We start from the raw sequence: 26,242 nt of genomic DNA on the forward strand, positions 1-26,242 counted from the left end.
ACGGGACGTTGCAACAAGCAAAACTTCAGGCCTTTCTCAATCTTAGTGCGTGACTGGAGCTCCAGCTGCAGCCTGGGCCTTAGCTGGGACTTTTCCAGATGTTCCGTGTATGGAAAAGGACAGAAAAATGAGAAAAGGGCAGGATGTAGGGCAAAAAAAAACAAGTGGAGATGCCGGGGATTGAACCCGGGGCCTCATACATGCAAAGCATGCGCTCTACCACTGAGCTACATCCCCTTGTTAAAAAGCAGTTGCCGCACAGCGCACATAACACTCAGCAGGGGCAGCGACAGCTGCGAGGGGTACCCGGGGGTGCGGGGTTCCCCGCCGCGGACCGACCTGCCCGCACCCCTCCCCACCGCTCCCGCGGGTCGTGAGGCCGTGACACCCCCCGGGGCGGGAGAGGCTGAGCGGGCAGCGCTGCTTTTTTACGTCAAAGGAAGAGGAATCGGGGTCCGCGGCTTCTCAGGGTGTCTGCTCAGCACCCCGCTGCTGGGGGCGGTATGTGGGGGTGCCTGGGGTTCCGGCCCCGCCCGGAGAAACGCGGTGCGAAGGGAGGGGGGGGAGAAGCCCCGAGCGCCCCGGGGGATGATCCCGCGGGGGTCGCGGAGCCCGGGGGGCGTTGGGTGGGGTCGTATCCACGGCCAATAGAGCGAATGATGGCTGCCGAAATAGCTCAGTTGGGAGAGCGTTAGACTGAAGATCTAAAGGTCCCTGGTTCGATCCCGGGTTTCGGCAGGGCCCTTCCTATTTTTTTGGTGTCTTTTTTTCTTTTCTTTCTCTCCCCGCGGGTTTTTTTGCCGCCGAACGGGGCGGACCCGTCCCCGTGGTCCCGGCGGTGCCCGCGGTGTCCCGGCGGGTGCTGCTGCGGGCGGGGGTTTTGCGGCAGGAGCGGTTCGGGGATGGCGCGGCCCGCCCGGAGCTGCTGCCAAGCCGTCCTCGTTAGTATAGTGGTGAGTATCCCCGCCTGTCACGCGGGAGACCGGGGTTCGATTCCCCGACGGGGAGGTTGTACTGCTTTTATTTTGTTTTTTTTTGTTTTTCTTCCCCCTTCTCATAATTTCCGACCGGCACAGATTTATGCTGATTTCCGAAAGATACAAATCTGTGTGTGTGCGTAAACCCGGAGTGTCCCCGTACTTCCAAGAGCTGCTTAGGCGGGGCTGTGCCGCGCCCTGCTGGCACCCGCAGCGCCCCGCTGCCTGCCCGCCTCCCGCTGCCCCCTGGAAGGAAGGACGGGCCGGGCAGGGTCCTGTGCAGCAGGCAGGGCAGGCAGCGCCGGGCAGGGGGATGTAGCTCAGCGGTAGAGCGCATGCTTTGCATGTATGAGGTCCCGGGTTCAATCCCCGGCATCTCCACAAAAAAAAACGCCACCAGTGGTGTTTTTCTTTCATTTTTTTTCTCCCCCTTGATTTATTTCCTTCCGGGCGCCTAAACGACAGCAAAATGCGCTGCCCAGAAAGACCCACGATTGCTTACTGTCACAAAATGTGTTGTTTTTTTTAGTCACTGGTTTCTCCTCAGGACTGTGCAGATATTTCAGATCCTGGTGTCTCTGGGAATTCCAGGAGCGCAGGGGGACGCGGGCCTGGCAGCCCTGCCCAGCACCAGCAAAGCCTGCAGTTGGCTCAGGGTCAAATGCTCAAAGCCCTTTTAGAGCTTGAAACAGCTTTTATCTACCCTGTGACCAGCGGATTTTCCTGCTCTGTTCAGTTACCAACAGCATATCCAGCTCCCTCTGGCAGGGAGAGCTGAGCAGGGGCAGAGGTAGAGGGACAATCCCTGCCAGAATGGTTGAAATGCTCTTTACACCTTAACAGGAAATCAGGATTTGCCAGTGTATCTGTCAGCTCCCGGTCTGTTTGGACCAAGCTTGTCTTGAAAACCGCAGCAAGGGGGACTAGTGCAGTGCTGGGGAAACATGGAGGGGCTTTGTCCATGGAAAAGCCCCTCCCCGTGCAGGAAAGTCCGTCCTGCACAGCAGCCTGAGGGGCTGGGGGCTCTGTGGCAGTAGGACCTGGCTGTGCTGCTCCAGCACTGGATGCAGACGTCAGGCACAAGCTCCTCCAGGATGCTCAAGGCTGGCTGCCTACCCCAGCTCGATGGAGAACAACGCTGGGTCATCTCCATTCCTTCCTGTCAGAAAGCATCTTGTCACAGATCACACTGCCTTGTGCCTCACCAGCCATTTCCAGACTGGTTGCCAGGGCTCACGTTGTACCTAAATAATCATCTTACCATTCTCATTCACCTTCAGATGAGGATAGACTGAAATTGGAGAGGCTCTTCCAACCCGTTATGTTTCCACACCTCTCCACGCACACGGTACAAGCCCCTCAGCACGAGTCTAACCTGTGAAGAAAGCAAAAGACTTGTGTGCCTTTTTTTCTTTCGTTCTTTCTTTTTGTCCCCAGCCAAACGACCTGGATGTTTGAGATGAGTGTCACTCGTGCAACGCTGAGTTTTAAGACCAACTCAAGGCACCAGCAGCTCAGACGCTCCTCAGGGCCTCCCCGTCCTGTGAAAGCTCCATGTGGCAGGAAAACACAGGCTGGTTCCCCTCAAACCAAACACAAAGCTGTTGCTGGGCCTGCCCTCCCTTTCTCCTGGTGTGCAGCCCCGGGAGTTACCCGAGTCCCTTCAGCCCTTTTCCCCCCACCAACCTGCCTGCGGCCCTTGCCTGGGCCTGTCCCGCTGGGTCTGTGCCCACTCGCTCCGTGCCGGGTGAGACAGACCGCTGCTCTCCCTCTGCCATGCTGAAGCACATCAGAGGCTTCCTAAACAGAAATACGCCTTTCCAGGCTGGAAAAAAAAAAAAAGGCCCCTCACCCCACAGGCACCTCAGCAAGGCCCGCGGGCCAAGCTGCCCTTCACCCGGGCCCCACAGGAGAAAATCAAGGAGGTGCTTTTGAAACTGGGACGCAACGGCAGGGATTTAAATCCCGACAAGAAGCTTTAGGCCCAGGGGCGCCTCCAAACGCCGAGGCACAGCAGCCGAGGCACGGCAGCCCCGCTCCGGGCCTGGCCCCGCTCCCGCAGCTCCACGCCAGGTTTTGCCCGCGCACCCTCTACCGCCCCCAGCCCGCCGAAGCGGACGCATCGCACTTAACGTGCTGACTCCTCCGCCTGGCCGGACCTCACTCCCTTCTACCTTCACAATAAAGCTACGGCGCGCGCCACAGGAAAAGTAGTGCCTGGCGGAGTGATCTGAGCCTCGGGGGCGGGGCGGAAGAGGTTATATAAGGGGAGGGAGAGGAAGGGGTGGCGTAGTCGCGGCTGTGTGAGGGAGTCGGAGTGTTTTGCTGTCGGCTTGGCCTGCGAGCCCCGCGGTGAGTGCGCCGTGTCGCGGCTTGGCCGTGCTTCCGCGGGGAAAACGGAGAGCAGGGCCGCTTGTCGTGGCAGCGGCAGGGCTTGGATGTGCGCTGGGTGGTCGGGTGGGAGATGCGTGTATGCTGGTGGGGGCTGGAGGGGAGGCGGCTGAAGAGAAGCTGGGCTGCAGGCGGGATATGTGCCGGGACGATGCTTTGTCCCTCAGCGGCAGCACCGTGAGCTGGCGGCGGAGATGGGCGGGAGAGGTGGGTGCGAGCAGCCACTGAGAAAATGGCGGCCGCGCAGGCGCAGCGGCCGCTCAAGATGGCGGCCGCGCGCGCCTTAGGCGGGAAGGGAAGGGGGCGGGTGGCGCCGCCCCTCGGCGTCATGGGCGGGGCCTCTGTTGTGACGTCATCGCGGGGCCGGTCCCGGGGCGCAGCCGCCCGGAGCGCTGCCTCGGGGGTGGGCGCCTGCAGACCGGCCTTGCTGCAGCCTCCCATGGGCATCACTAACCTGCAGTGACCTTCCTTCTTCCAGAGAAACATGCAGATCTTTGTGAAGACTCTGACTGGCAAGACCATCACCTTGGAGGTTGAGCCCAGTGACACCATTGAAAATGTCAAGGCCAAGATCCAGGACAAGGAAGGCATTCCCCCCGACCAGCAGAGGCTGATCTTTGCTGGCAAGCAGCTGGAAGATGGGCGCACCCTGTCTGACTACAACATCCAGAAGGAGTCCACCCTGCACTTGGTGCTGCGTCTGAGGGGTGGCATGCAGATCTTTGTGAAAACTCTGACTGGCAAGACCATCACCCTGGAAGTTGAGCCCAGCGACACCATTGAGAACGTCAAGGCCAAGATCCAGGACAAGGAAGGCATTCCCCCCGACCAGCAGAGGCTGATCTTTGCTGGCAAGCAGCTGGAAGATGGGCGCACCCTGTCTGACTACAACATCCAGAAGGAGTCCACCCTCCATCTTGTGCTGCGCCTGCGGGGTGGCATGCAGATCTTCGTGAAGACCTTGACAGGCAAGACCATCACCCTGGAGGTGGAGCCCAGTGACACCATTGAAAATGTCAAGGCCAAGATCCAGGACAAGGAAGGCATTCCCCCGGATCAGCAGAGGCTGATCTTCGCTGGCAAGCAGCTGGAAGATGGGCGCACCCTGTCTGACTACAACATCCAGAAGGAATCCACCCTCCATCTTGTGCTGCGCCTGCGGGGTGGTAACTGAACTGGCCAGTTGTTTGCTTCCAAAGTAAAAGTTTCTCTGCACTTGTTCATCCAATAAAGCTGTTGCATCCACAAAAGTTCATGTTTCCAGTTACATGAAAAACTTGTTTATGCCACTAGCCAGCTCTAACTACTTAATAAACTTTAATTAGCCAGCTTCCACACACAGAGGTGTTGCAAAACAGCCTTACACAAGGGCTACACGTGTGAGCAGTGCCACTAATCCCTGCCGTGGTTCCCTGCTGTTGTGTAAGTGCTCCCGTCAGGAGCTGAAGCCCTGGCTGAGCTTGGTGCCGGTGTGCAGATGTTACGCAGCTGTTGGGGTTGTGTAAGGGCACATGTAACGTGAAACTGGGAGGCTTTGGTAATGCTGCTGTGCCCAGTAATTACTGGTCCTGCCCCTGGTGTTTTTGCATTAACAGTAATAGAAAAAGGACGAGCTGATCCCAAACCAGCAGCTGCTTCCAACATGTCTGCCTGGCAGAACAGCTCTGCTGATCCTGCAACTGTTGCACCAACAGCTTGAGAAGTTCAGCCTAGCTTGAGTTGTCATCCAGCTGCAGACTTACTTTTTCAAAGGCATATTAAGCAAATTTCATTCCAGATGTACTAATTTCCTTAAAACAGATTGCAATGTGCTCTCGTTCCCTCTCTGCATCAAGTGGAAGTGCAGGGTTCATGAGCTGAAGCAGATGTGGAGCCGTTCCCATATGCTGTAAAAACACTGACTAAAGGGAGGTCTCCACTGAAGTGCAGATTCAGGATCTCATGAGTAGGTAAGGGAGCTGTGCTGGGGTAAGGAAATGGGAAACGGGTGGGAAGCTGAAGGAATAAAACACCCAGATGTCCCAGACAAGAGTGGTGATGCCACCTGCCTTTGGAAGGGGATGTGGTGGGAGGTGAAGCGGAGGTTTTGGCTGATGCAGCAAGTAACAATTGTGCAGCTCTTCAGCAGTTCTGGGTGTGCTGCAGTGATGTTTCTTGTCCGTGGGTGCCTGACCCAGTTCAGGGCTGGGTGTTTCTGGAATGTAGGAAGCTCTTATATACAGAGGAAGCTGCAGCCGGATCATGTTATCATAGCTCCTTTCTCTGCACACCTGCAAAACTTTCCCTTTGCAATGTGGTAATCCAAAGGAAAAAAAACCAAAAAAATAACTGGAGATAGTTCTGATTTGGAGGTTCCTTGAGCACTGAGGGGGAAGAGCTGCAGGAGAACAAGGGGACACTCAGTGTCAACAGCCTGCACGAGTAGAGCTGCTTTAAGGAATTCCTTCTATTTTAAATGCCTCAATGAAAAATTAAACAAACCCCTATGCTGCTGTACTTCAAAACTGTGATGCTGTGGAAATGTGGAACAGCCTTGAGTGTCATCCCAGATGAACTCCAAGGGGTCGTTAATGGTGGCTTTGCAAACACTCCAGGGTGCAGCACCCGGGAGCAGAGAGCACAGCCCTGCTAGGACAGCCCCCAGAGCAGCAGTGTTCGGTGGAAACAGCAGAGCAGGGTCTGAAGGTGTTGCTGTGGGCAAACGGCACAGCCAGCAGCTGCCTCTGCTATGGGGACCCAGCCAGGATTGACCTGAGACAAAGGCAGCAGCTGAGGAAAAAGTCTAGAATGAAAAATACAAACCCACATAATTAATTGTAAAGACACAAATACAGGTGGGAGCTGTGGGCTTGTGTCTCCCTGTGGTGCCCAGAGGTCACGGAGGTGGCATTTTACAGGTGGATGCACTGCAGCTCTGAGGCCCTTCAGCTCAGATCAACTGATGCTTTTGATGGCAGGATGATATGTGTAATTATTTTATGAGAGGCTGCCACCGACTTGTCTCTTCCCTTTGTTTCTTATTTACTGCTGACTTGAGGTGCTTTCAAGAAGGGACGAGTCTCAGCAAGGCTTTTATTCAGGGCTACTTCAGGTGCCTAAGATAGACAGAAGACTCAATTCCTTGGAAAAACAGAGGCAGGTCAGAAGGAGCTGATGGATGTTTTCTCCTTGGGGAGACCCTGGGGTTGAGCCTCGGGTGTCCAGCCGGTGGCTGCCTCGACCTGCTCGCGCTGCTTTTGACGCAACCCGTGTATTTTTATCACTGTATCGGTTTTCATCTACTTACATTTTTATCTATTATATATCTTAACATACTTATATACTTTAATACATTTTTATATTTCCCATATTTATCTATTTCATCTATTTATATAGCTATTCGACTATATTTACGTATCAATAGATGTTTTGACAGCCCGCCGGGCTCCGGCTGCCCCCGCCCCCGCCGCGCCGTGCGTGTGGGCGGGGCTCTATATGGCCCCGCCCCTCCCCCAGCCCGGCCCCCCCGCCGCTCCGGCCCGGGCCGCGGGGCCATAAAGCGGCGGTTCGAGGCCCGGGCCGGTTCTGCCGCGGTTCCTGCTGCTCTGCTGCGCCATGGCCGTCGCCCGGTGCGGGCTGGCGCTGGGGCTGGGGCTGTGCGGGGCGACCCTGGCTGTCCTGGGGGTCTGCCTGCTGCTGCTGGGGCCTGTCATCATCAAGCAGCAGGTCATCAAGGTCAGCAGGTCCCCGGGGATTTGGGGTGGGGGGTGCGTGGCTGTGGGGGTGTCCGGGGCCAGGGTGCGCGTTTGGTACATGGGGGCTGGGGAGCCGGGGTGTGCCTGGGGGCTCGGTACGGGGCTGGGGTGCAGCCAGGGCATGGTGCAAGGCGCAGGGGTAGCGGTGGTGCTGGAGCCTCACAACCTCGCTGTGGGCTTGGGATGTTCCACCCTCGGTTACAGCGAGTGTGCCTGGGATGAGTGGGCTCTCACCTCTGGTGAGCAAGGGGCGTGTGGAGCTGGAGCTGGCTTGGGGGGATAGAGCTGGTGGTGCTGGGCTGAGCACCAGCCCTTCCTCCTGTCCCTACTGCCTTTGTCTGCAGCACGAGTTGTTCCTTGAGTTGCTGTTTTCATACGTAGGTGTGCAGACTACCAGGCTCATATGTGCTCTGTTGAGATGAGTTCCAAACTGGAAAGCGGACAGATGATGTGCAGGGGTGCTCTGAAGGAGCCTTGTGCATGGAGCATCCTCTCCTCCAAGACCTGTTTCTCTGAAGACCTGTCTTATCCACAGGAGAGGTTGTGAGGCTGAAGGGGTATTTGTCCCCCACAGTAAAATGTGGATGGAGGTGTTGGTCTGTTCAGTTAATACCACACAATCCTGGGAGCTAGTGCTCCAGTCCTCGCAGTTGGGACACTAATTACCCTGCTGTAATGAAGCAATTGGCCCGTTCCCACATTTAGCCAAACCTTTTTCTCCCCTCGCCCAAAGGAGAAGTGTACCCTGCCTAGGCATCTCTCCAAGCCTTGCATCTGCCCAGGTGAGCACCTGGAAACGTGCTTCTGATGAAAAAGGTGAATAAGTATCCCATGGTCAGCTGGGGTTACATGTACCACCAAGTCTCTGTGAAGAACAAACTGCTACTTAAATGTATCCTCTAGAAGTGCTGCTGGCTGGGCAAAGCCAGTAAAAGTCAAGCTTTGTCCACTTTGGTGGACATCAGGAGTTGGGACCTGCAAAGAAAAGACTGAATGGCCCCTGCAGAACAAGAGCAACATTTTTTGATGAAAAAAAAAATGTTTCTAGCCTCTTTTTAGCCAATCTTGATTTGTTTTACCCCATTAATTAATTCCCGATAACTTGCAGGGAGAACAGAAGATGAGGAAGAGACCAACCCTCTTTCTCTGCAGGTCTCCCTTCATCTTGAGCCCTCAGTCTCCACGTCTACAGCATGACCAAAATGGTCCTGAGTTCCTATGAGGCTTCATGTGAAATGGTCAAGGGTGGTGAGAAATATCCAGGGCCTTACTGAAAATTCCTGGGTTGGTCTTCAGAGCTGTGGGTAAGAGGATGAGCTGGGTCTTGAAGGGTTAGGCAGGTGAGGTGTGGCTTGCCAGTCCTGGCTTACCAAGATCTGCATGGAAGGTCTAGTGTACCCAGATAGAAAAGCACTTAGTTGTGAAAAAGGTTGTATTTTTTGGGGTATCTTTGAAGTCTGTAAGGGAATACAGGGTAGAAACAGGGACCCAGCCCAGCTCCTGCCCTATTTGCAAAAACTAAATCTCCATCAGCTGCTGTCCTGACATTATCCCTGTAAAACTTGGGGATGGTGTTTTTCTGGAAGCTTGTGGAGTGCCATGGACCTGCCTAAGATACAAGTACAATGAAACTGTAATGACTCCTCTCTCTGCCACTTAGCATTTCATCCCCAGCTGGGAACTCTTGTGCTGTCCTGCCTGAAGCTGGCAGAAGACTGGCAGCCCTGTCCTCGCTGTTTTAGCAGGGTGGTGAGGATGGTGGTGGGAGGATGTGGAGGATGAGAGCTGACACTGAGGTTGCACACAGCATGATTGCTCCTCTTGATCTGAAGAGGAAACATGAACTCTTGGTTTTACTGAGCAGGGTGGCTAAAGCCTCCCTCTTGGACATGCAGGATTTGGGCACAGTTGGTGGAGCTGCTGCTCCTCTGACCATCTGGAGAAGATGAGCACTAGCCATTTCCTTTCAGTTCCTCAGGAACACAGATGAGTGTGGTCAGGGGTATCAGACCTCTCAGTGACACTTTGTAACCCATCTAAGTGAAAAATACTCTATTTTTATTTCAGACATGACTGTGTTTGTTTTGACCTACAAGTAGCTGAATCCTAAGGCTACCCTGTTAAGTAGGTCTTGCTTAACAGCATCTGTGGAGCACTTTGAGCTGCTGTGCCCAGCTGGGAGAGGAATGAGAAAGGTTGCAGGGAGCTGGAGTGTGGCTCTATCTGACTGGGTACATATATTATGAATAAATGCATATCCAGTAAGGGATTTAGGGAGTGCAGGGCAGAATAAGCAAGTAAAGGAAAGCAGATGTTGCTATTCAGACTCAGTTGGAGGCTCAGGAGCAGGGATTTGCCAAGCCCTGCTGCCTGTGGGTGGCACAGCCTTGCTATGAAATGGCTACAGAAAGACAGGGCATTAGAAGGAAGCCTCCAGCAGCTTTTGTTCTCAGCCTCCTGTGGCAGCAAATATGTGCATGGTTGGCTCAAGCTGCTCTTGGGCAGGAGAGCAGTTGTGGGGCTGCCAAGCTGCAGTGGGACAATGCCCACAGCCCTTCACCAGTTAGTGGATCAGACCTGCTTCCATAAGCTGGCTGGGTTACTTAACAAGGGAAAGGGTTTGGGCTTGCAGAGGAAGCAGGGATTGTGGTGGAACACACACAAAATAAATGCTCAGGCAGGAACAGGCTGTTGTCCATGAGGCAGGGAAGGAGTGGAGACAGATGTGGCCAGTTATCAGGTTCTGGGCTGGGGAGCTGGGGATGGCTTAAGCTGTGTTTGGACTCCTGCAGGCATTTCCCAGCAAATGGGACAGTGATATGGAAGCCACAATTGTGCATTCCCTTTGACCTGCCTCATGACCAACCATGAGTCACTGCAGGAGGGCAGCTGAGAGGAGGCAAAGGTGTCCTGCTTGGTGCAGTTGGGACACAGCTGGGTCACAATCTCAGTTCCCTATCTGCTTTTTGGGAATCTGGTGGGCCCTCCCTGCTGATACCCAAGCAGTTGTGTGGCTGGGTGTGCCACCTCTCCCAGCCCTTGCTGCTTCCAACTGTACGGAGCTGCCAAACCTGGCAGACGAGCGGGGGCCTTGGGGACAGGGTTGTTTGTGCCAGGCTGGTAAAACATGCAGAGCTGTGAATAATTCAGTGCTGGTTTATCCAGCACAGTGAGCCTCCAGCACATCAAAACAGATCCGAAATCCTGTGGGTAGGATCTGGAAAATTGAGCTTGAATAAATAAGCCTACAGACATCCTGTGGCATGAACTTGATGCTTCTGCTTACATAAGAGTTCCTGGTTTACTTCTGGCTTGATTTCAATCTGCATAACATGTCTGGATCCTCTGGAGAGCCCCTGCTGGAACTGCTGCCTTTGGCTGGGCCTGACATGGAGCTGCAGATGGATGTGTTTAGCTGCAGCCACTGAATCCAAGGGAGTTGTGTCTCCTTACCCCTCTTTTTTTTTTTTTTTCCTTGCAGAATGTCAGGATCGACCCCAGCAGCATCTCCTTTGGCATGTGGAAAGACATTCCCGTTCCTTTCTACATGTCTGTGTACTTCTTTGAAGTGCTGAACCCCAAGGAGGTTCTCCGCGGAGCAAAGCCAGCACTGAACCAGCGTGGACCCTACGTTTACAGGTCAGGTACCACTTGTGGTCCAACTGGGTGTGAGCCTGACCACCCTGCTGCCTGCCAGGCTTCTGGCTGACTCCTCTGGCAGGAGGACATAGCAGTAGCATATTGGTGTGAGTCTAGTGGGGTGACCCAAATGTGCTGTTATTGATGTGATCTTGCTGCAGCCACAAGCAGGATCTCTGGTTCCTGGGGTGGTAGGGGTGGTCTGTGCTTCACTGAGCTGTGGAGCTCAGTCCTGTGCTGCGGCCTGTTGGGCAGCCACACCTGGGCTGATACAAACACAGGCATGAGGGGGGTTGGTGGGCGGTCCTGTTCTTCAGATTTGACTTGTTTCATCTTCACTGTGCATTTAAGAGTCCAGCTCCGGAGCTGGAGTCACCTCAATATCAAACTTCATGGATTGGCCTAAGACCTCTTACCTAACATGAGACCCAGGTCTGCCTAATGGGAATGCTTTGGGCATGGGAACTGGTAGGAGCACTGAAACTTGCTCAGGCCCACCTACAGCAAGGCTGGGTCTGTTTGCCATGGTTGAGAATGGTGCTGAAGCCCCACATGCTTTTCTGGAACTGAAACATGAAGTGATGGCTGATGTTGAGTGTGTGAACTTACCCACGAGTAACAATATTCAACACATTGGTGTCTACACATGTAGGCAAAGTTAGGTCAGCAGCCTAAGCAAGCTCATGTGGGAAGATTACTGGTTTAATCCAAAGCTGTTTGAGTAGTGCTGGGAGGAGACCTGGCAGTATGGATATGCCCTTGTTTCCCCTGGGCTGGCTGGGTCACACCAGACCATGTGGGTTCTGTATGTTGTGACCCCATCAGTCCCTTGGCTTGGGGAAAAGGCTTCACTAACCATAAATAAGAATAAACAAAGGGGCAAAGCTTATTAGTGTCCTTATTTTCCCGCTGAGCAAGATTAGTGTCCTTCCCTCATGTGGGCTGTAAAACAGAGGCTCCACAATAAAGGACTTTGTTTTTGCTGGTGGGTTGAGCTTCAGCTCCCTCTGGACCTGGAACAGGCTCATGATGTTTGGGACAATCTTGTGCTACTGGGGAGCATTGCAGCCCCCCTGAGACTCTGCCACCCCCATGGCATGGAGCCCAGTGGTGCTGGGCAGTGTGCAGGAGATGGCATGGCCCAAAGCCCTGAAGAGGAGGAAAGCCATGATGCTGCACCAAGAATTGAGCTGCCCTGAACCTTGGAGCCATCAAGGAGCTCTGGGGCAAATCAATGTGGCCTCATTGGTGAGGCTTATTTGATCCTCTCCTGTTTTGCAGGTTGTTTTGGCATGTGGGTTGGTGCAGGTCTGCTTATCTGGGCATCTCTCTGACAGGGCTGGGCTTTTCAGCAGCTGTAGGTGAAGTGCTAGAGGTGACTTATTGTTTTGCCTCAGACATTTCTTCAGCTGGGAAGGACCTCTTGGTGTCTGCAAGCTGCAGCAGAATCTCATCTGTCAGGCAGACCTTACTCCTGTGCTGCCATCTCCTCCTGCTAGACCCTGGTCAGGCTGTGAGGTGGCACTGCCTTGTTTCCCACCATGCTGCCTCCCCTGCTGTCCCATGGCTTCTTGCTGGGGCTTGATCCCCTTCCTATGCTTCCTCAGAAGCAAGCAGAGGCTTGTGCAGCCCATCGTTGCTCCACAGGTGTTGAGGGGCACTGAGTGTGGGAACCTTCTCATGGTCTCTCCCGTGTCTTTGCAGAGAGTACAGGTATAAAACAAATATCACATTCCATGACAATGATACTGTCTCCTTCCTGGAGTACCGGAGACTCTTCTTCCAGCCACACTTGTCCAACGGCAGTGAAGAAGAATACATTGTTGTGCCAAACATTTTGATGATGGTAAGAATTGCTCCCTCAGTGGGTACCAACTTCAGAGCTTGCGGGGAGGGCGATGCTGGTCAGTGTTGACTCAAAGCTTGCTTTCTTCTAGGGCTTAAGGCTAGTCAAGTCTTGACATGGTTAAGCTTATAAAATGAGGTTTTCTGCTTTCTGGGTGTTGGTTGTCATATTGGGTTGTTAACCTCCCAAAAGCAGAGTGTGTGGAGGGGCTGGCAAAGCAGCTTGGCTCAAGACTGCAACCTGGTCTGAGTGTCCTTTGGGCAAATGAAGCCCTTCAGCCCTCGACTGCTTTCTTCCCGAACTTAGGGTATGTGGTGAACCTCAGTTTGCTTGAAGGATTTCTCTAGGGCTGTATATGGTGCAGCAGAAGGACTTTGCTGAGCTTTGCTTCCTTTTTTTTGTAAAGATGAGGGCTCTCACCTCAGAGTTCTTTGTTTCCTTTCCCAGGGAGCAGCTGTAATGATGGAGAACCTGCCAAACTTCATGAAGCTTGTAGTGAGTGCAGCCCTGGCTGGCCTGAAACAGGAGGCATTCATGAACCGGACAGTGGGGGAGATCATGTGGGGCTATGACGACCCTCTTGTAGACAGAATAAATAGTCTTGTTCCTGGCCTGATCCCTTTCGAGGGGAAATTTGGTTTATTTCTACAGGTAAGTAAACTGTTGCTTGGGAAGACTAAAATCACAGCAATATTGGTTTTGGGGTTGAGTGTCTGGGCTGTCCTCCTTACAAACTGTTAAGGCTGCCTTCCTTCCCCCCTTAGGCAGAAATGCTTGTTTTGGAAGCTGTTGCTGGCAATTGAAATCAATAAGTTTGGTAGCTTCCAGTGTGAGGCACCTCTAGAGCTGATGAAATGTGCAAAGTCAGTAACACATGGCAGCCTTGCTGCATATAATGGATTAAATGTTAAGTTTGTTCTCTCTGCAGATGAACAACTCCCATTCAGGACTGTTCACAGTGAACACAGGCATGAAGCACATCAGTAGAGTTCACATGGTGGAGTCATGGAATGGACTAAAGAAGGTAAGTGTCAGGCAGCAAACCTCTAATATGGGGCAATGCCTGACCTGAAGTGGGGTCAACAGAGCTCTCAGTGCTGTTGTGTCTCTGGGTTGTAGGTTTGAGGGCAGGTTTCTATAGGACTTGAACTGCTGCAGCTGCTGTTGCATCCAGTTGTCAGAGGGCAGCCCTATGACAAGAGGCTTGTCATGAAGCATTAAGTTCAGGTCATCATCAGTATCTCTTGGCCTCCCTTAAAATGCTGATGGAGCTGGTTTTTCCTAATGGTCGACTGTGGCCTGTGTTTGAGGTGGTATTTAAATGTCCTTGTTAAAGGGGTGATTATTCTTCCCTTGTGGAATTCCATTCTTGACTAAAATCAACTGAATCTACAGATCGGCCACTGTTGGGAGCACTTGGGACAGTGGGATCTTGTCCTGGTTTTCTCTTTATTGGGCCAGATATTTGAATGGGAAAGATCTTGGAAGCTCTTCAGTGTTGCTGTTCCAAGCAGTGTAGAGTGATGGATGTCCCATGCAGGGGCAGGAGCCAACTGTCCAGCAAGCTTCTTGTTCTGAGCTCTTCTCTCCACCTGCCCCACAGACGAAGTACTGGCGGAGCGACGAGTGCAACATGATCAACGGAACCTCAGGGGAGATGTGGCCACCATTCATGCGCCCAACATCACTGGAGTTCTACAGCCCTGATGCCTGCAGGTGAGGCCAGAGCTGCCAGCTTGTCCCTGTGTGGGTGGCAGGAGAAGTCTCATGCACTCAGAGCATCTGTGCAGTGACATGGAGGGCTCGGGCTTTGTTTCTGGAGATAAAGTTCAGCTGTGTGGCAGTGTCTGAGCTTAGCAAACAGTGTAGTTGTCTTACTAGCAATGGCTTGTGGCATTCATAAATACCTTCCAGATCACTGGAGAAATCTAAGTTGCCCATGTTGAATCAGAAGAAAATAAGCAGTCTAGGTAAGATGTGGGAGGCAAGAGGGAGAAGTAAGAGTCGGGGTCAGGAAATCCAGCTCTAACCATTTGGGGAACTGTGTCAGCTGACTAGATGCTTGGAGATGTGATGGGGGTAGGAGAAAGAGGACCTTGTGCTACCATTTCCAAGCTGCTGGGGTTTCTTTGTGTGTCCTTGTGTAAGACACCCTGACCTTAGGTGATCACACAGGGGTTAAAGTACGTGGAAACTCCCTGAGGCTGGAAGGAGGGGAGGCCTGAGGCAGGTGGCGACACAAAACCTTGTCCTCAGCTTAGGTAAGATAATGTTAATTCAGACTTTGTAGATAGTGCTGCAGAACAAGCAAGTGCTCATGTTGAATAGAGAACAATGACCTCTTTCATGGAACAAGCAAAGTCAGCTGAACCAAGTGTTAGTGCAGGAATTCCTCTACGCAGGGACATCGGCAAATACCAAAATGACGTGGAGCCAAGGACATCCAGGGCAGTTTATTGGTAATCAAAGCTGAAATGCTCATACCTGTTTCTGTAAAGCTACAGAGATCTAGGGATCTGAGCGTGTTTCCAGGCAAGACACAAAGTGAAGTGGAGAAAACTAAGCCTGGTTTCTTGTTAGCACAGGTGGTGCTGTGGAGAAAGTGGCTTGTTTTTCTCACTGTCTGTTCTCCCCGGGTCTCTATCTTGGCCACTCTGTTAGCACAGCTGGTTAGAAAGGACTCTCAAAAATCAGTTGAGTAGGAGCATATCTGCCTTGCTGCAGGGTAGGCAGCTGTGAGGAGGGCAGGGCATGGGAAGGATCATCTCCTTTGTTTGCACATTAAGCACAGCTGATGCTGAGATGTCACTCTCAGGATGTCCCCCCAGGGTAGGCAAGGCTTTAAGCGGTTGATGTGCTGCAGCAGCCTCTGCCTCCTTGCTGGAAGGTAAGCACAGCCAAGAGGCGTGTACATCTGCTGAACATCCCCTGAATTCCTCATCCTTTGTCCTGGTGTCAGAGGGCAGCTGGTACAAATAAGCACCCCCCCTAGGCTTGCCCAGGCTGTCTGCATCCCTGCGAGCCTCACTTAAAGGAGCATGTGTGAAGGAAACAAACTTCCCTCCTGGAAACTTTCATTTAATGGCTGGCTGGTAGCAATAATGCAGCAGAACATCACTAGCCTGTTATATCACAAAGAATCTTGCTGCATAATGTAGTTCATAAGGTAGAATTTTCCACCCCCGTGGACAGCCTGTATGCTGGAGTTGTCCTGCAAAAGAGGTTTAGCTGGTGTCCATCCCTGTAACAGAGCACTTCTACCTCTGAGCCAAGGCCTGCACAAAGGGGGGTATTATCTCTTGGAGAGCAGCCCTGGGAATTACTACATGCCTTTAAACAAATCTCATCTGGATATGGCAAACAGACTTCTAAGCCTGTGGTTTCTCTCCATAACTAGTCCTGACCAGCGCTCAATTTCTGCTTAAAATAATGGAAAGCAAGTGGCTTAAACACTCATTCCCCATCCAAAGCCCTGCTCTGAGTGTTTATCTTGATCTCAAAGTCTAAGTTACATGTCAACTGCATCTTATCCACCTAAGATAAGAGCTTGGTTCTGGGCTGGGAGCCTGTTGGCTAATCCTGATCCTTCTCCATTGAAACCCTTCCAGATCCATGACACTTGTGTATGAGCAGTCCGGGAAGTTCAAGGGTGTGCCCACCTATCGCTTCGTGGCACCGAAAACTCTCTTTGCCAATGGCACAGACTATCCACCCAATGAAGGCTTCTGCCCCTGCCTGCAGTCTGGCATCCAGAACGTCAGTAGCTGCAGGATGAGTAAGTCCTTTCCACCCTGGGCTCTCTCTGCCATCCCAGTGTCAATGGTAGGGGTGATACAAGCTCAGCTGTTGGGAAAACTGGCTCTGCTCTCTGGGCTCTGCATGAACGGTGCTCTTGCACTTCTGCAGGCATCTCAGCTGGGAGGGAAAGAGGAAAAATCCTTGTGCCTGAAGTCCCCTTGGTCCATGGCCCTCCTGCAGCCTCATGTTTGTGGGAATGGCCATGGATATGATGGAAATATGATGTCCCCTGGGCTGGGGAGCAAGGGTGGCAAGAGGCAAGTCACGTAACTGCCAAATTAAATGTTATCTCTGGATGCTGACTGCAGATCATGCCAGGGAGGGAATCCAGGCTTAGTGTCCTACTCCATGTCTAGGTACAGTGAGATGCCACAGTGGTGTGGGGGGAGATGGTTACTTAAACCCTGGGTTTTCACCCTCTCAGAGCAATATTGAAGGGCAAGAGCTTTCTGGTTGGGAGGACAAAAGTCTAAAAACCTGTTTGAAACAAATGCTGCAAAGGCTTAAAAACCTCAGCAAAAAGTCTTGGGTGGGTTTGGATGAGCTGAAGGTGTCTTTGCTCTCTTCCAGATGCACCAATGTTCATTTCCCAACCTCACTTCTACAATGCTGACCCAGTTCTGGTGGATGCTGTTGAAGGCCTCCACCCCAGCAAGGACCAGCATGGACTCTTCCTCGATGTGCACCCGGTGGGTGAGCCTGGGGGTCCTCACTCCGTGGGGGTTCTTGCCTTGTCCTGGGACTCCAGCCTGGGCTGAAGGGGAGAACCTGCCACCAGCTGTGTGGCGGCCTCATTCTGTTCTCGTGACACTGATTTGAGCAGGTTCCATAGTGCAAAGACTGACAAGGACATGTGTAGATAAAAATGTCAGAGCTATAAACTAATTGAATAATTAGCCTGGCTTCTAGAGAATTGCAGAACTAATTATAAGCATAATTGTTTTGATAAGCACAATCAAGTTCTTTCTACTGACTCAGGTCCATAACACCAGGAGGTGTATCTAGCAGCAGCCCAGTTATGCCCCAGGCCTGCAAACATGTACTGCTGTGACTGGCTAAATCTGAAGACCATACTGAAGCTGTCACCATAGTTTTTGGGCTGGCTTCTGCTACTCTTTCAACTTGCCTCTCTGGCTTCTTCTGTGCTGGTCTATAGCTAAGGGTGAAGTCACCACTCCAGTGGTGTTGAGTTGGGGTGTCCTGAGCCATCATTATCTCTCTCCATTGGGGAGGGGACTTTGGGATCTTATACTCACAGCCTGAGTTGCCTGTGGTCAGATCTTCCAAACGTTCATTGGTGTTTCCCCAAGCAAGAAGCCAATGCCTCTCTTGAGGGAAGGTAAGATGTGCTTCTTCTCTAGGTATGGGGTTCGCTCTGCTTTTCTTATCACAGTTATGGAAATCTAATTAAATTTATTACAGTATCAAACATATACTGATAAGAGCACAATTGACTGTATTCTTATCTAGCTGCAGCCTGCTGAGTACAAACAGGGGCAATCCAACACAAACTCCCTGCCCTTAATGTGTTGCAAAACTGCCATGTCATGAGAAACCAATGTCAACAAGAGCAGCTTTGAAGTGTGGGGTATTCACAGTCTTGGGGTGTTGCTGGAGAGTGGCTGTTGGTTCCTAGTGATGAGAAATGGTTTGTCCTTTGCTGTGTGCATGAATCCTTTTGCATTGTTGCATTTCCATCCTGCTGCTGGTAGGATGTACAATAAAGGAGGCTCATCAGGCTCCAAAACCCACTGAAGTTGCTGTGAAAACACCCTACCTGGGGAGTCATTTACAGGCTGTTAATGCTCCTTGGTCATTTAAGCCTGTCAAAGTTCAGTCCCACAAGCCCTGGGTCACACAACACTTCCCTGGCTCATGCCCTCTGCCCCCTGAATGTCTGCTGCTTTCTTCTGCAGCAGCCACTTCTGCTCAGGTTACTTTTGTGCCTTCAGACACCTCAGGGGAGATACTTCCTTCTCAGTGCTGCTGTGTGCAACACTCTCACTGGCTGGTGAGTGTTCAAGTGAAGAGGACAGACTGCAAACTGCCATGGGGACTGTGCTGTCCCTCCATGAGCAGTCAGCCCCAGAGCCTGGGGACTGGTGCCTGGTTGATTTGATGCTTTGGTGGAAACCCTAGCCACGCTTCTGGTCTTGTGTGTGGTGACTGCAGTGGATCCCTGGAGGATCCAGTCCATCACTCTGGAGTGTGGCACCCAGAGCAGCTGTGATGGAAAGCAAAGGGCTGCTCTTCTGCAAAGCTCTCCAAACAAATGTTGGCTGTAGTGACATGTTGGTTGGTCTCTTCCTTTGCAGATGACAGGCATCCCCATGAACTGCTCCATCAAGCTCCAGCTGAACCTGTACATAAAGCATGTGTCTGGCATAATGTAAGTAGTCACCTTTCAGGAAAGGCCATGCCCCTTTCTCATGTGGGGAGCTCTGCTGAGGCTGGGGTCACTGCAGAGTTATTCTGCCCAGAGATGAAGCAGCATTAACAGTAGCAGTTGTCTCAGCTGCAGAATCCAGCTGGCTCATGTGGTGAGATGGCAGCTCTTCCAGTGACCTCCACTGCCATTTCTTAGCAGTGCAGCCTGTGGCTGCCTGTTTGCTGTCTGTCACAACTGTCCCTTTAGGAAGAATTGTGTCACTGCTTGTGGTGGGATCAACCAGAAATCTAAGTGTGTACTTACTTTAATTACTACTTTTTTTTTTTCCTCCTCTCCCCTTTCCCCCTCCCCAGGCAAACAGGGAAAATTAAGCCAGTGGTCCTGCCACTGCTGTGGTTTGCAGAGGTGAGCTGCTTGCCTTGACCTGATTCTGCAGAGCCTCTCCTGTGAGAGGAGGGAACCTGCTTCCCCATCACCCAGGGCTGGGGAAACTCCACTCTGAATAAAGCTTTAAGCCAGCCAGACTAATTAAGCACCATCAGAAGGCTTTGCAATAGTCGGCTGTTGTTAATCCCCCCCGAGCTGAACAAACCCTGCACTATACTTGGTAAACCTCTGGCTCTGCCCTAGATGTGGGGTTAAATAGGGCCCAGAACAGAGCTGCCAGCAGCCCTGTGCCAATGTGGGCCAGGGAGTGCAGTCTCCAGCTCTCTGCATGTCCAGCTGGCTCCAGCTACTTAGTAAGAGCTTCTAGCCTTACTGAATCTTGCATATATTCCCTCATCTGTGCTGGGAGGTGGTGGGAGAGGAGCTGTGCAGCTGGTCTGTCTCAGCTCTGGATGGGAGGGAAATGCCACTGACAACTTTGCTTTTTTGGGGCAGAGTGGATCCATTGAAGGCACAGTCCTAAAGCAGTTTTACACCAACCTGGTGCTGATGCCATCCCTCCTGGACTACCTGCAGTATATCTTCTTTGGGCTGAGTGTCCCGTTCATTATCTCAGCAGCTGTACTCATGGTAATGAGTCAGGTAAGACCTTGCAGATGTCTCATGGGAACTGCTGTTAGTCAAATCAGACCTAATCAGATGTAGATTGGGCTGACAATCTAACACTCCTCAGGCAACATTGGCTGATGCCACAAACCATGTCCTCGTGGTGCCAGCGTATGGCAGCAGGACTTCCTTGGCCATCTAGAAACTGGGCTGCAGAGAGATAACAAAGGCATTTCTGGCTGTCTCTGTGCACAGCAGTGATGGAAGTGGGTGCCTGTAGGAGAAGGCATTTCTCAGCTGGTGAAAGAGCAAGCCTAGCTCATCAGCCTGGCCTCCATGGAAAGCAGCAGGTCTGTGCCATTGCACAAATCTGTGCATCTCTGCAGGGTCCCAACAGTTTTCTAATCTGAACAGAGCCTTCTCGAGGGGATGGAGCTCCTTGAGCACAGCTTGTTCACAAACAAAATGCAGGCACTTTGTTCTTGCAGCAGGGACACAGGCACTGTGGCTGCTTCTCAACCCAGATTTTACCCTTTTTTTCCCCATGAAACTCACTTGTTTCCCTGCAAACTACTACAGGTAGCTCTGGAAGTGAAACCTGGGCCTTTTTGGAGCTTTCTGAGAAGAAAAGACCTTTGCATCCTGCAGGGAGCTGGTGGCTGGTAGCAGCTGGCCCACAATGGGCAGGGCAGTTGGTACCTGGCTGGCATACGTGTCTATTTGGAGCCATAAGGACAGAATATAAAACAGCTAAAGCACTTGATGGAGATCTGTGGCTCCAGCTCCAAAACATGCATCTGATACCACTAAGCTCTCTAAAAGCTTTAGCTATTGAAGTAGAGACCTAGCTCCCTACCCTAATCTATATCTAAGCAAGCTTATTTAGTTTTGCAGTATGAATGGCTTGAGTGGGCTCTGAAGCTGCAGGAGTGAGGAGGCTACTTGTGGGGATACAAAGGCAGGGCTTGGGGTGAGGGCAGGCTATAGGGAGGACATGTGAGAGTGGCTGCTTCTGCTCAACCCCCTCTAACTGCCCTTACTGAAATGCCAAGGCAAACCCATTTTAAATAGCACCAGGGTTCTCAGAGTATCATGTAATTGGATTTTAACCAAGCCTACAAGTGCTTAATTGACTTAAAACACATGATCCCAAATCCCCTTGTTCCTCCATGTACTTCACTGCCAGGTGGGAGTGATGGTAGGGCCAAGGTCTTGTCTTAAACCCCTACTCTGCTCCTGAGATGGTCAGGCTTTGTGTGCTGGACTTCTCTGCTTCAGCACATGCAAGTGGTTGCTGGCAAACAGGCTTCACTCTGCTGAGCAGTACCAGTGTGTCTGAAAAATGTCAGTATTTGCTTGGCAGCTCTTTCTGAGACCTTATGCAGCCCCAGGCTGGCATTTCCTCACCCTGCTTTGTGCTAATCTTAATTCCTGGTATCAAAGAGCCTTAACCATGCCAGAAAGGGTCAGGAAGAAAAGCTGGATTTTAAATTTGCTGAAGTCAACTGAGTATCTGCTTGTGAAATATCCTAAACCCAGGCTCAGCCAAAAGTGTCATGAAGTGTTAGAACTAAAAATCAACTGCAGGAAGTGCCTGACTACCTGGAAAGTAATTTAAACAGCCTCAATGACCTTATAAATCCCTAAGGAAGCTATGCAACAGTACATGAAAGTATCTGTCAAATGAATAGATAAGAACAAGCTCTTGTAAACTGGAAGGCAGCAATTGCAGCCAAGGTATGTTCCTCATTTGATTGAAGTGTTGCTGATCTAGTGGTGATTGCTCAATCATCTGCAGTCCTCCCTCTTGAAATCACAGGCCATGTTAGAGGGGACACTGAGTGAGAGCAGTGTCTGCACCTTCATGTGTCTGCCAGCATGAAGGTGTCCCTGACCACAACTCCTTCCTGGAGTATCTTGTGTGCCTCTGGCTTCTGGAGGGAGCAGTGTGTTCCAAACCCAGTCCAGATGAGGTACTGTGAAACACTTAAATTTTAGCCTAGTGTCTTAAGTCTATAGCCAGTTTAAAATGCATCTGTTGGACCTGCAGTTCTGAAGAACAGGCCTAAAATGTGCCCAGATGGAGAACTGTACCTCTTCTCTGCTAACCTGGCCTGAAACCTGTGTGCTGATGCATTTAAAAGGCAAACAGACCATTTTAAAACTGGCTTTTAACCCTGACTGAAATCTTATCTAGAACTTAGTTTAACCTAAATTAACCTTAATTAATAACTAGATTCTAGTCAAACAGTGATTCTAAATCTCCTAAAATTGGAACCCCTCATGGAATTCATGTCCCAGTGCACCATAAATGAGCCTGATTGTCTTCTAGGAAAAATGCTCTTTATTTTGGAGTAGCAATGAAAAGAACTCAGACAGTAATAAGGCCAACCAGGCCACCTCTGCCAAAACCCTGCCTGCAATTAAGGGGACGATGTTGCGGGAAGCCAGACTGTAGGTGGATACCCAGCCAAGGTAACACACTTTTCTCTCATCCTGATTTGATTGAACTTTACTTAAAACCAATCAAACAGATGTTTACCATCCACATCTACCTGACATGCCCTCCTGGCAAGCTTTGATATAATGATGGTGTCTCGTGGCTTTATTCAGGACAGCTTAGATGTGTTAACATTCACACTTAACCAGGTGCCAGGCACATGCTCTTATTGTTTCTCCCAGTGTATCTGGTCCCCAGCCCTAATAATATCAGCAGGGATCAGGATGAAAAGTAGGACTTGGTGTGAGGAAACACTTTTCTTGCCTATTTCCTCTCCCTCCAGGTGTTTGAAAGCCAAAGGTAAGTTTTGTAATGGGTGAAACTCCTGGGGGTAACAGAGGTAGTGAAGTGGGGGAGTCATTCCCCTCCTGCACGCAGGAGCCTGGAGGAGAGGGTTTCCAGAGGGAATTTCTGATGTATAAAATCTGGGTTTGTATTACAGGATCACAAAATCACTGAATCATTGAGGTTGGAAGAGACCTCTGGAGTATACGTAATCCATCTCCCCTGCCCAGCAGGGTCACCTAAAGCTGCTTCCCAAGGAGCATGTTCCGATGGTTCTTAGTATCTCCAAGGATGGAGATTGCCCAGCCTCTCTGGACAACCTGTTCCAGTTTTTACAGTTGTCAGTTAAAAAAAAAAGTGTTTCCCAGTGTTCAGATTGAACCTCCTGTGTTTAAGCATGTGCCTGTTGGCTCTTGTCCTATCCCTGGACACCACTGAGAGGGGCCTGGTTCTGTATTTACACCTTCCCTTCAGATCCTTTTACACATTGGCAAGATCCCCTGATCCTTTTCTCCAGGTTGAAGAGTCCCAGCTCCCTTGGCCTTTGCTCACATACATGATGCTCCAGTCCCTTCATCATTTTTGTGGCCTTTTGCTGGACTCTTCCAGTGTCTCCATCTTGCTTGTCCTGGGAAGCCCAGAATAGGACGCAGTGCTCCAGGTGTGACCTCACTGATGTTGAGTAGAGGGGAAGGATTACCTTCCTCAACCTGGTAACACTCCAAATGCAGCACACGGGACAGTTGGCTGCCTTTGCTACATGGTCAATGCTGCTCACTCATGTTTAGTTTGGTCTCCAGTAAGATCCTCAGGTTCTTTCCTGCCAAGCTGCTTAGGAGTTGGGTGGCATGTACTGGTGAATGGGGTTGTTCCTCCCCAGCTACAAGACATTGTACATCTTCTCGTTGAACTTCATGTGGTTCATGCCAGCCTGTTTCTTCAGCCTATTGCAGTCCCACTGGAGGGCAGTGAGATTTTTCTGGTGTACCAGCCACTCCACAGTTTTGTGTCATCAGCAAACCTGCAGCTCATTAATAAAGATGTTAAACAGGATTAGACACAATATTGACCTCTGGAGTACACTGCTGGTTACTGGCCTCCAACTTCATGCCACTTCTCATGACCCTCTGGACCTGGTTGTTTGCCAGTTTTCAGTCTGCTTCACTGTCTGCTCATGCAGCCCATAATTCATAGCTTCTCTACAAGGTTCTTATGGGAGATGGTGGCAAAAGCCTTGCTGAAGTCCAGGTAGATGATATCCACTGCTCTCATCTACCAAGCCAGTCATTTTATCATAGAGGTTTATCAGGTTGGTCAGGCATGACCTCTTGGTGAAGCCATGCTGACTGCTGATGACTTTCTTGTCCTTCATGTACCTGGAAATGGTTCCCAAGATTAGCTGCTCCATCACTTCCCTGAGGATTGAAGGGAGGCTGACTGGGCTGTAGCTCCCCAGGTCTTTCTTCTTGAATTTCTTCAAGAGAAGAGTGACTGTTGCTTTCCTCCAGTCTTTGGGCACCTCTCCCAATTGCCAGGATTGTTCAGAGATTCTGGGAAGTGCCCTTGTTCTGGTACTAGCCAGGTCCCTCAGCACTCATGGGTGCATCCCATCAGGGTCCATGGATTTATGTCTAGGTTGCTTAAATGTTCTCTGACCCCATCACCTTCGCTAAGCTTATGTCTTCCTTGCTCCAGACTTTCCTCTTGTCTCTGGGGTTCCCTGCTTCACACAGCAACAGGCCCACGTCCTCTGATCTTCCTTTGGTCACCTCTGTATTTGCGGAAGCCCTTCTTGTCTCTGACATCCCTGGCTAGATTCAATTCCACTTGCGCTTTGGCTTCTCTATCTTCATCCCTGCATGCTGGGAGAGTGCCTTTGTGTTCCTGCTAGGTTACCTGTCCCTGCTTCCATCTTCTGTGTGCTTCCTTTCTGCATCTGAGTTTGGCTGGGAGCTCCTTGATCCACACAGGCCTGCTGGCGTTTTTGCCTGACTTGGGATGCTTGTTGGGGTGATCATTCTTGTGCTTGGAGGAGGTGATCCTTGAGTATCGAGCATCTTTTTTGCTCTGTCTCCCCCACCTGAACTCTCTAGTCACCTGTGATACTTTCCAGATGGCCCTGGTGGTATCATTGATGCCCACACAGAAGAAGCAGTGGGTAATAGTCAAAGGTTTGGATAAACCTCACAGCCCTTCCACAACACCCTGGATCCAGGTCCCCAGCAAGCAGCATATGTCTCTAGATGACAGGTCAGGTGGACAGATGGGCGCCTCTGTCCTCAGCAGCAGGGAGTGACCCACTGCTGTCATTTGCTGCTTCCTTCTGGGGGGTCTTGCATGGTTTAGGGTCAGGAGGCCCATATGCTTTGCTTGAAAGTGTATCTGGCTCCCCTTCAACTTTGAGGGTGGTGAACCTATTTGGTAGTTGTAAGTCTTTAGGTGGAGCAGAAGTCTTCCTTCTGGTGCCAAAAGGCAGCTGCTTCCATCCTTCACCTTTTCCAGAGGTTGCATTTACCATTATAGTGGGGATGGGTGCTGCCTGTGTCTCTACTGCAGCTGGGATCTGGGGGTCTTCAAGCTGTTGTGTCCCTAAGAAGATCCCATCATTCTCCCTTTCATCTTGGATGCTGTGCAGCCTGCTGACTTTCTCCTGTAACTCCTCCACTTGTTGACACAGCTCTTCAGGCTGGGTTTTTGGGGGTGTTACAAGTGGTCGTTGGCAGGAATGGAAATGACTTTATTTTGTATGGGGAGGACATACAAAAACTCTTCCATTTAAGAAGTCATCAGAAAGGGGTTCTTGGCAACAGGAGAGTTCAAGAGGCCTGAGGGACATGTCCCCCAAGTGGGGATGAGGTGACGCCTGTGCATGACAAGGTCTGAGCACAGTGCCACCATCAAGGGCGTGGCTGTAACTGCTGTCCTCTCCTCTCCAGAGAACCACTGCCCAGAAGAGCCCAGCCCACCCCACCATGCAGAACCACCCACTCCCCTTCTCAGAGACCACGCCGCTCCTCCAGGCCGCCGGCACCCTGAGCCAGGACACCACCGATGCCTGAGCCACTGGCCTTGGCACACTTCCCACTGGGACACGTCAGTGCTGGGGGCCTGACCTGCTTTGGATCCCCAGAGGTCTCTGGAAGGTGAAGTCATCCTGGGCAACTCTTATCAGAGACCCTGCACGCCATGGCCAAGCCGTGGGACAGCACTGCTGCAGCAGTACTCTGCACCGGGGCACAGGAGACCTCATCCACACCCCCAAAACACAGTCTTGAAGAACCTTTGTCCCCAGGGGGCTGGTGTTTGCCATAGCCCCTCTCCCCCCATGGGTCAGCAGGAACGAAGACAGTCACTGGCAGATCTGGGAAGTTGTTTTGCAATTTAAAACTGTCTTGCTAGGAGTAAAAGGCACTTTAATAGGAGCCTTTAAAATAAATGAGGTTTGTATATGTAGCACTGATGGGATTTAGTGATCTTTTTAAAAGCCACTGTTCATCTCACTCAAATGGGGCTTGCTGTCCTGAAGTCACTTACGGTTTTATTGCCCCTTGATGTGACTGGACTACTCCACAAATCAACTCTGGGTACTGTCACTTCAGTGATGTCTCTTCCCAGGGTACCTGGAGCCTGCCGGGGGTTGCTCCAGCCTTTGTATGTGTTGGAGAGGACAGTGGTGACTTTTAAAGCCCC

General features: G+C 51.4%; 2 protein-coding genes and 4 non-coding genes across 7 annotated transcripts; 5 read left to right on the plus strand and 1 right to left on the minus strand.

The window, feature by feature from the left end:
* Nucleotides 1-165: 165 nt before the first annotated feature.
* Nucleotides 166-237, minus strand: TRNAA-UGC (transfer RNA alanine (anticodon UGC)). The gene has a single exon. It is a non-coding gene; the product is annotated as a tRNA-Ala (tRNA).
* A 428-nt stretch (nucleotides 238-665) lies between these two features.
* Nucleotides 666-738, plus strand: TRNAF-GAA (transfer RNA phenylalanine (anticodon GAA)). The gene has a single exon. It is a non-coding gene; the product is annotated as a tRNA-Phe (tRNA).
* A 198-nt stretch (nucleotides 739-936) lies between these two features.
* On the plus strand, nucleotides 937-1,008 carry TRNAD-GUC (transfer RNA aspartic acid (anticodon GUC)). The gene has a single exon. It is a non-coding gene; the product is annotated as a tRNA-Asp (tRNA).
* A 278-nt stretch (nucleotides 1,009-1,286) lies between these two features.
* TRNAA-UGC (transfer RNA alanine (anticodon UGC)) lies at nucleotides 1,287-1,358 on the plus strand. Its single transcript has one exon. It is a non-coding gene; the product is annotated as a tRNA-Ala (tRNA).
* A 1,886-nt stretch (nucleotides 1,359-3,244) lies between these two features.
* LOC127391545 (polyubiquitin-B) lies at nucleotides 3,245-4,618 on the plus strand. Its single transcript, XM_051634415.1, has 2 exons — nucleotides 3,245-3,329; nucleotides 3,847-4,618. The coding sequence occupies exon 2, from the start codon at nucleotides 3,853-3,855 to the stop codon at nucleotides 4,540-4,542; it is 690 nt and encodes a 229-aa protein (XP_051490375.1). The 5' UTR covers nucleotides 3,245-3,329; nucleotides 3,847-3,852; the 3' UTR covers nucleotides 4,543-4,618.
* A 2,244-nt stretch (nucleotides 4,619-6,862) lies between these two features.
* On the plus strand, nucleotides 6,863-26,005 carry SCARB1 (scavenger receptor class B member 1). Of its 2 annotated transcripts, XM_051634413.1 has the most exons (13): nucleotides 6,863-7,082; nucleotides 10,584-10,741; nucleotides 12,446-12,587; nucleotides 13,035-13,238; nucleotides 13,516-13,611; nucleotides 14,191-14,303; nucleotides 16,196-16,362; nucleotides 16,956-17,074; nucleotides 18,701-18,774; nucleotides 19,128-19,179; nucleotides 19,657-19,803; nucleotides 22,100-22,242; nucleotides 25,489-25,574. In XM_051634413.1, the coding sequence occupies exons 1-12, from the start codon at nucleotides 6,963-6,965 to the stop codon at nucleotides 22,223-22,225; spliced, it is 1,518 nt and encodes a 505-aa protein (XP_051490373.1). In that variant the 5' UTR covers nucleotides 6,863-6,962; the 3' UTR covers nucleotides 22,226-22,242; nucleotides 25,489-25,574. The 2 variants fall into 2 exon arrangements, with proteins under 2 accessions (XP_051490373.1, XP_051490374.1); XM_051634414.1 differs by lacking the exon at nucleotides 22,100-22,242 and having other exon boundaries at nucleotides 25,489-26,005.
* The last annotated feature ends 237 nt before the right edge of the window (nucleotides 26,006-26,242 follow it).

The sequence above is a fragment of the Apus apus genome, chromosome 16 (assembly GCF_020740795.1).
Source record: "Apus apus isolate bApuApu2 chromosome 16, bApuApu2.pri.cur, whole genome shotgun sequence".
Taxonomy (NCBI): domain Eukaryota; kingdom Metazoa; phylum Chordata; class Aves; order Apodiformes; family Apodidae; genus Apus; species Apus apus.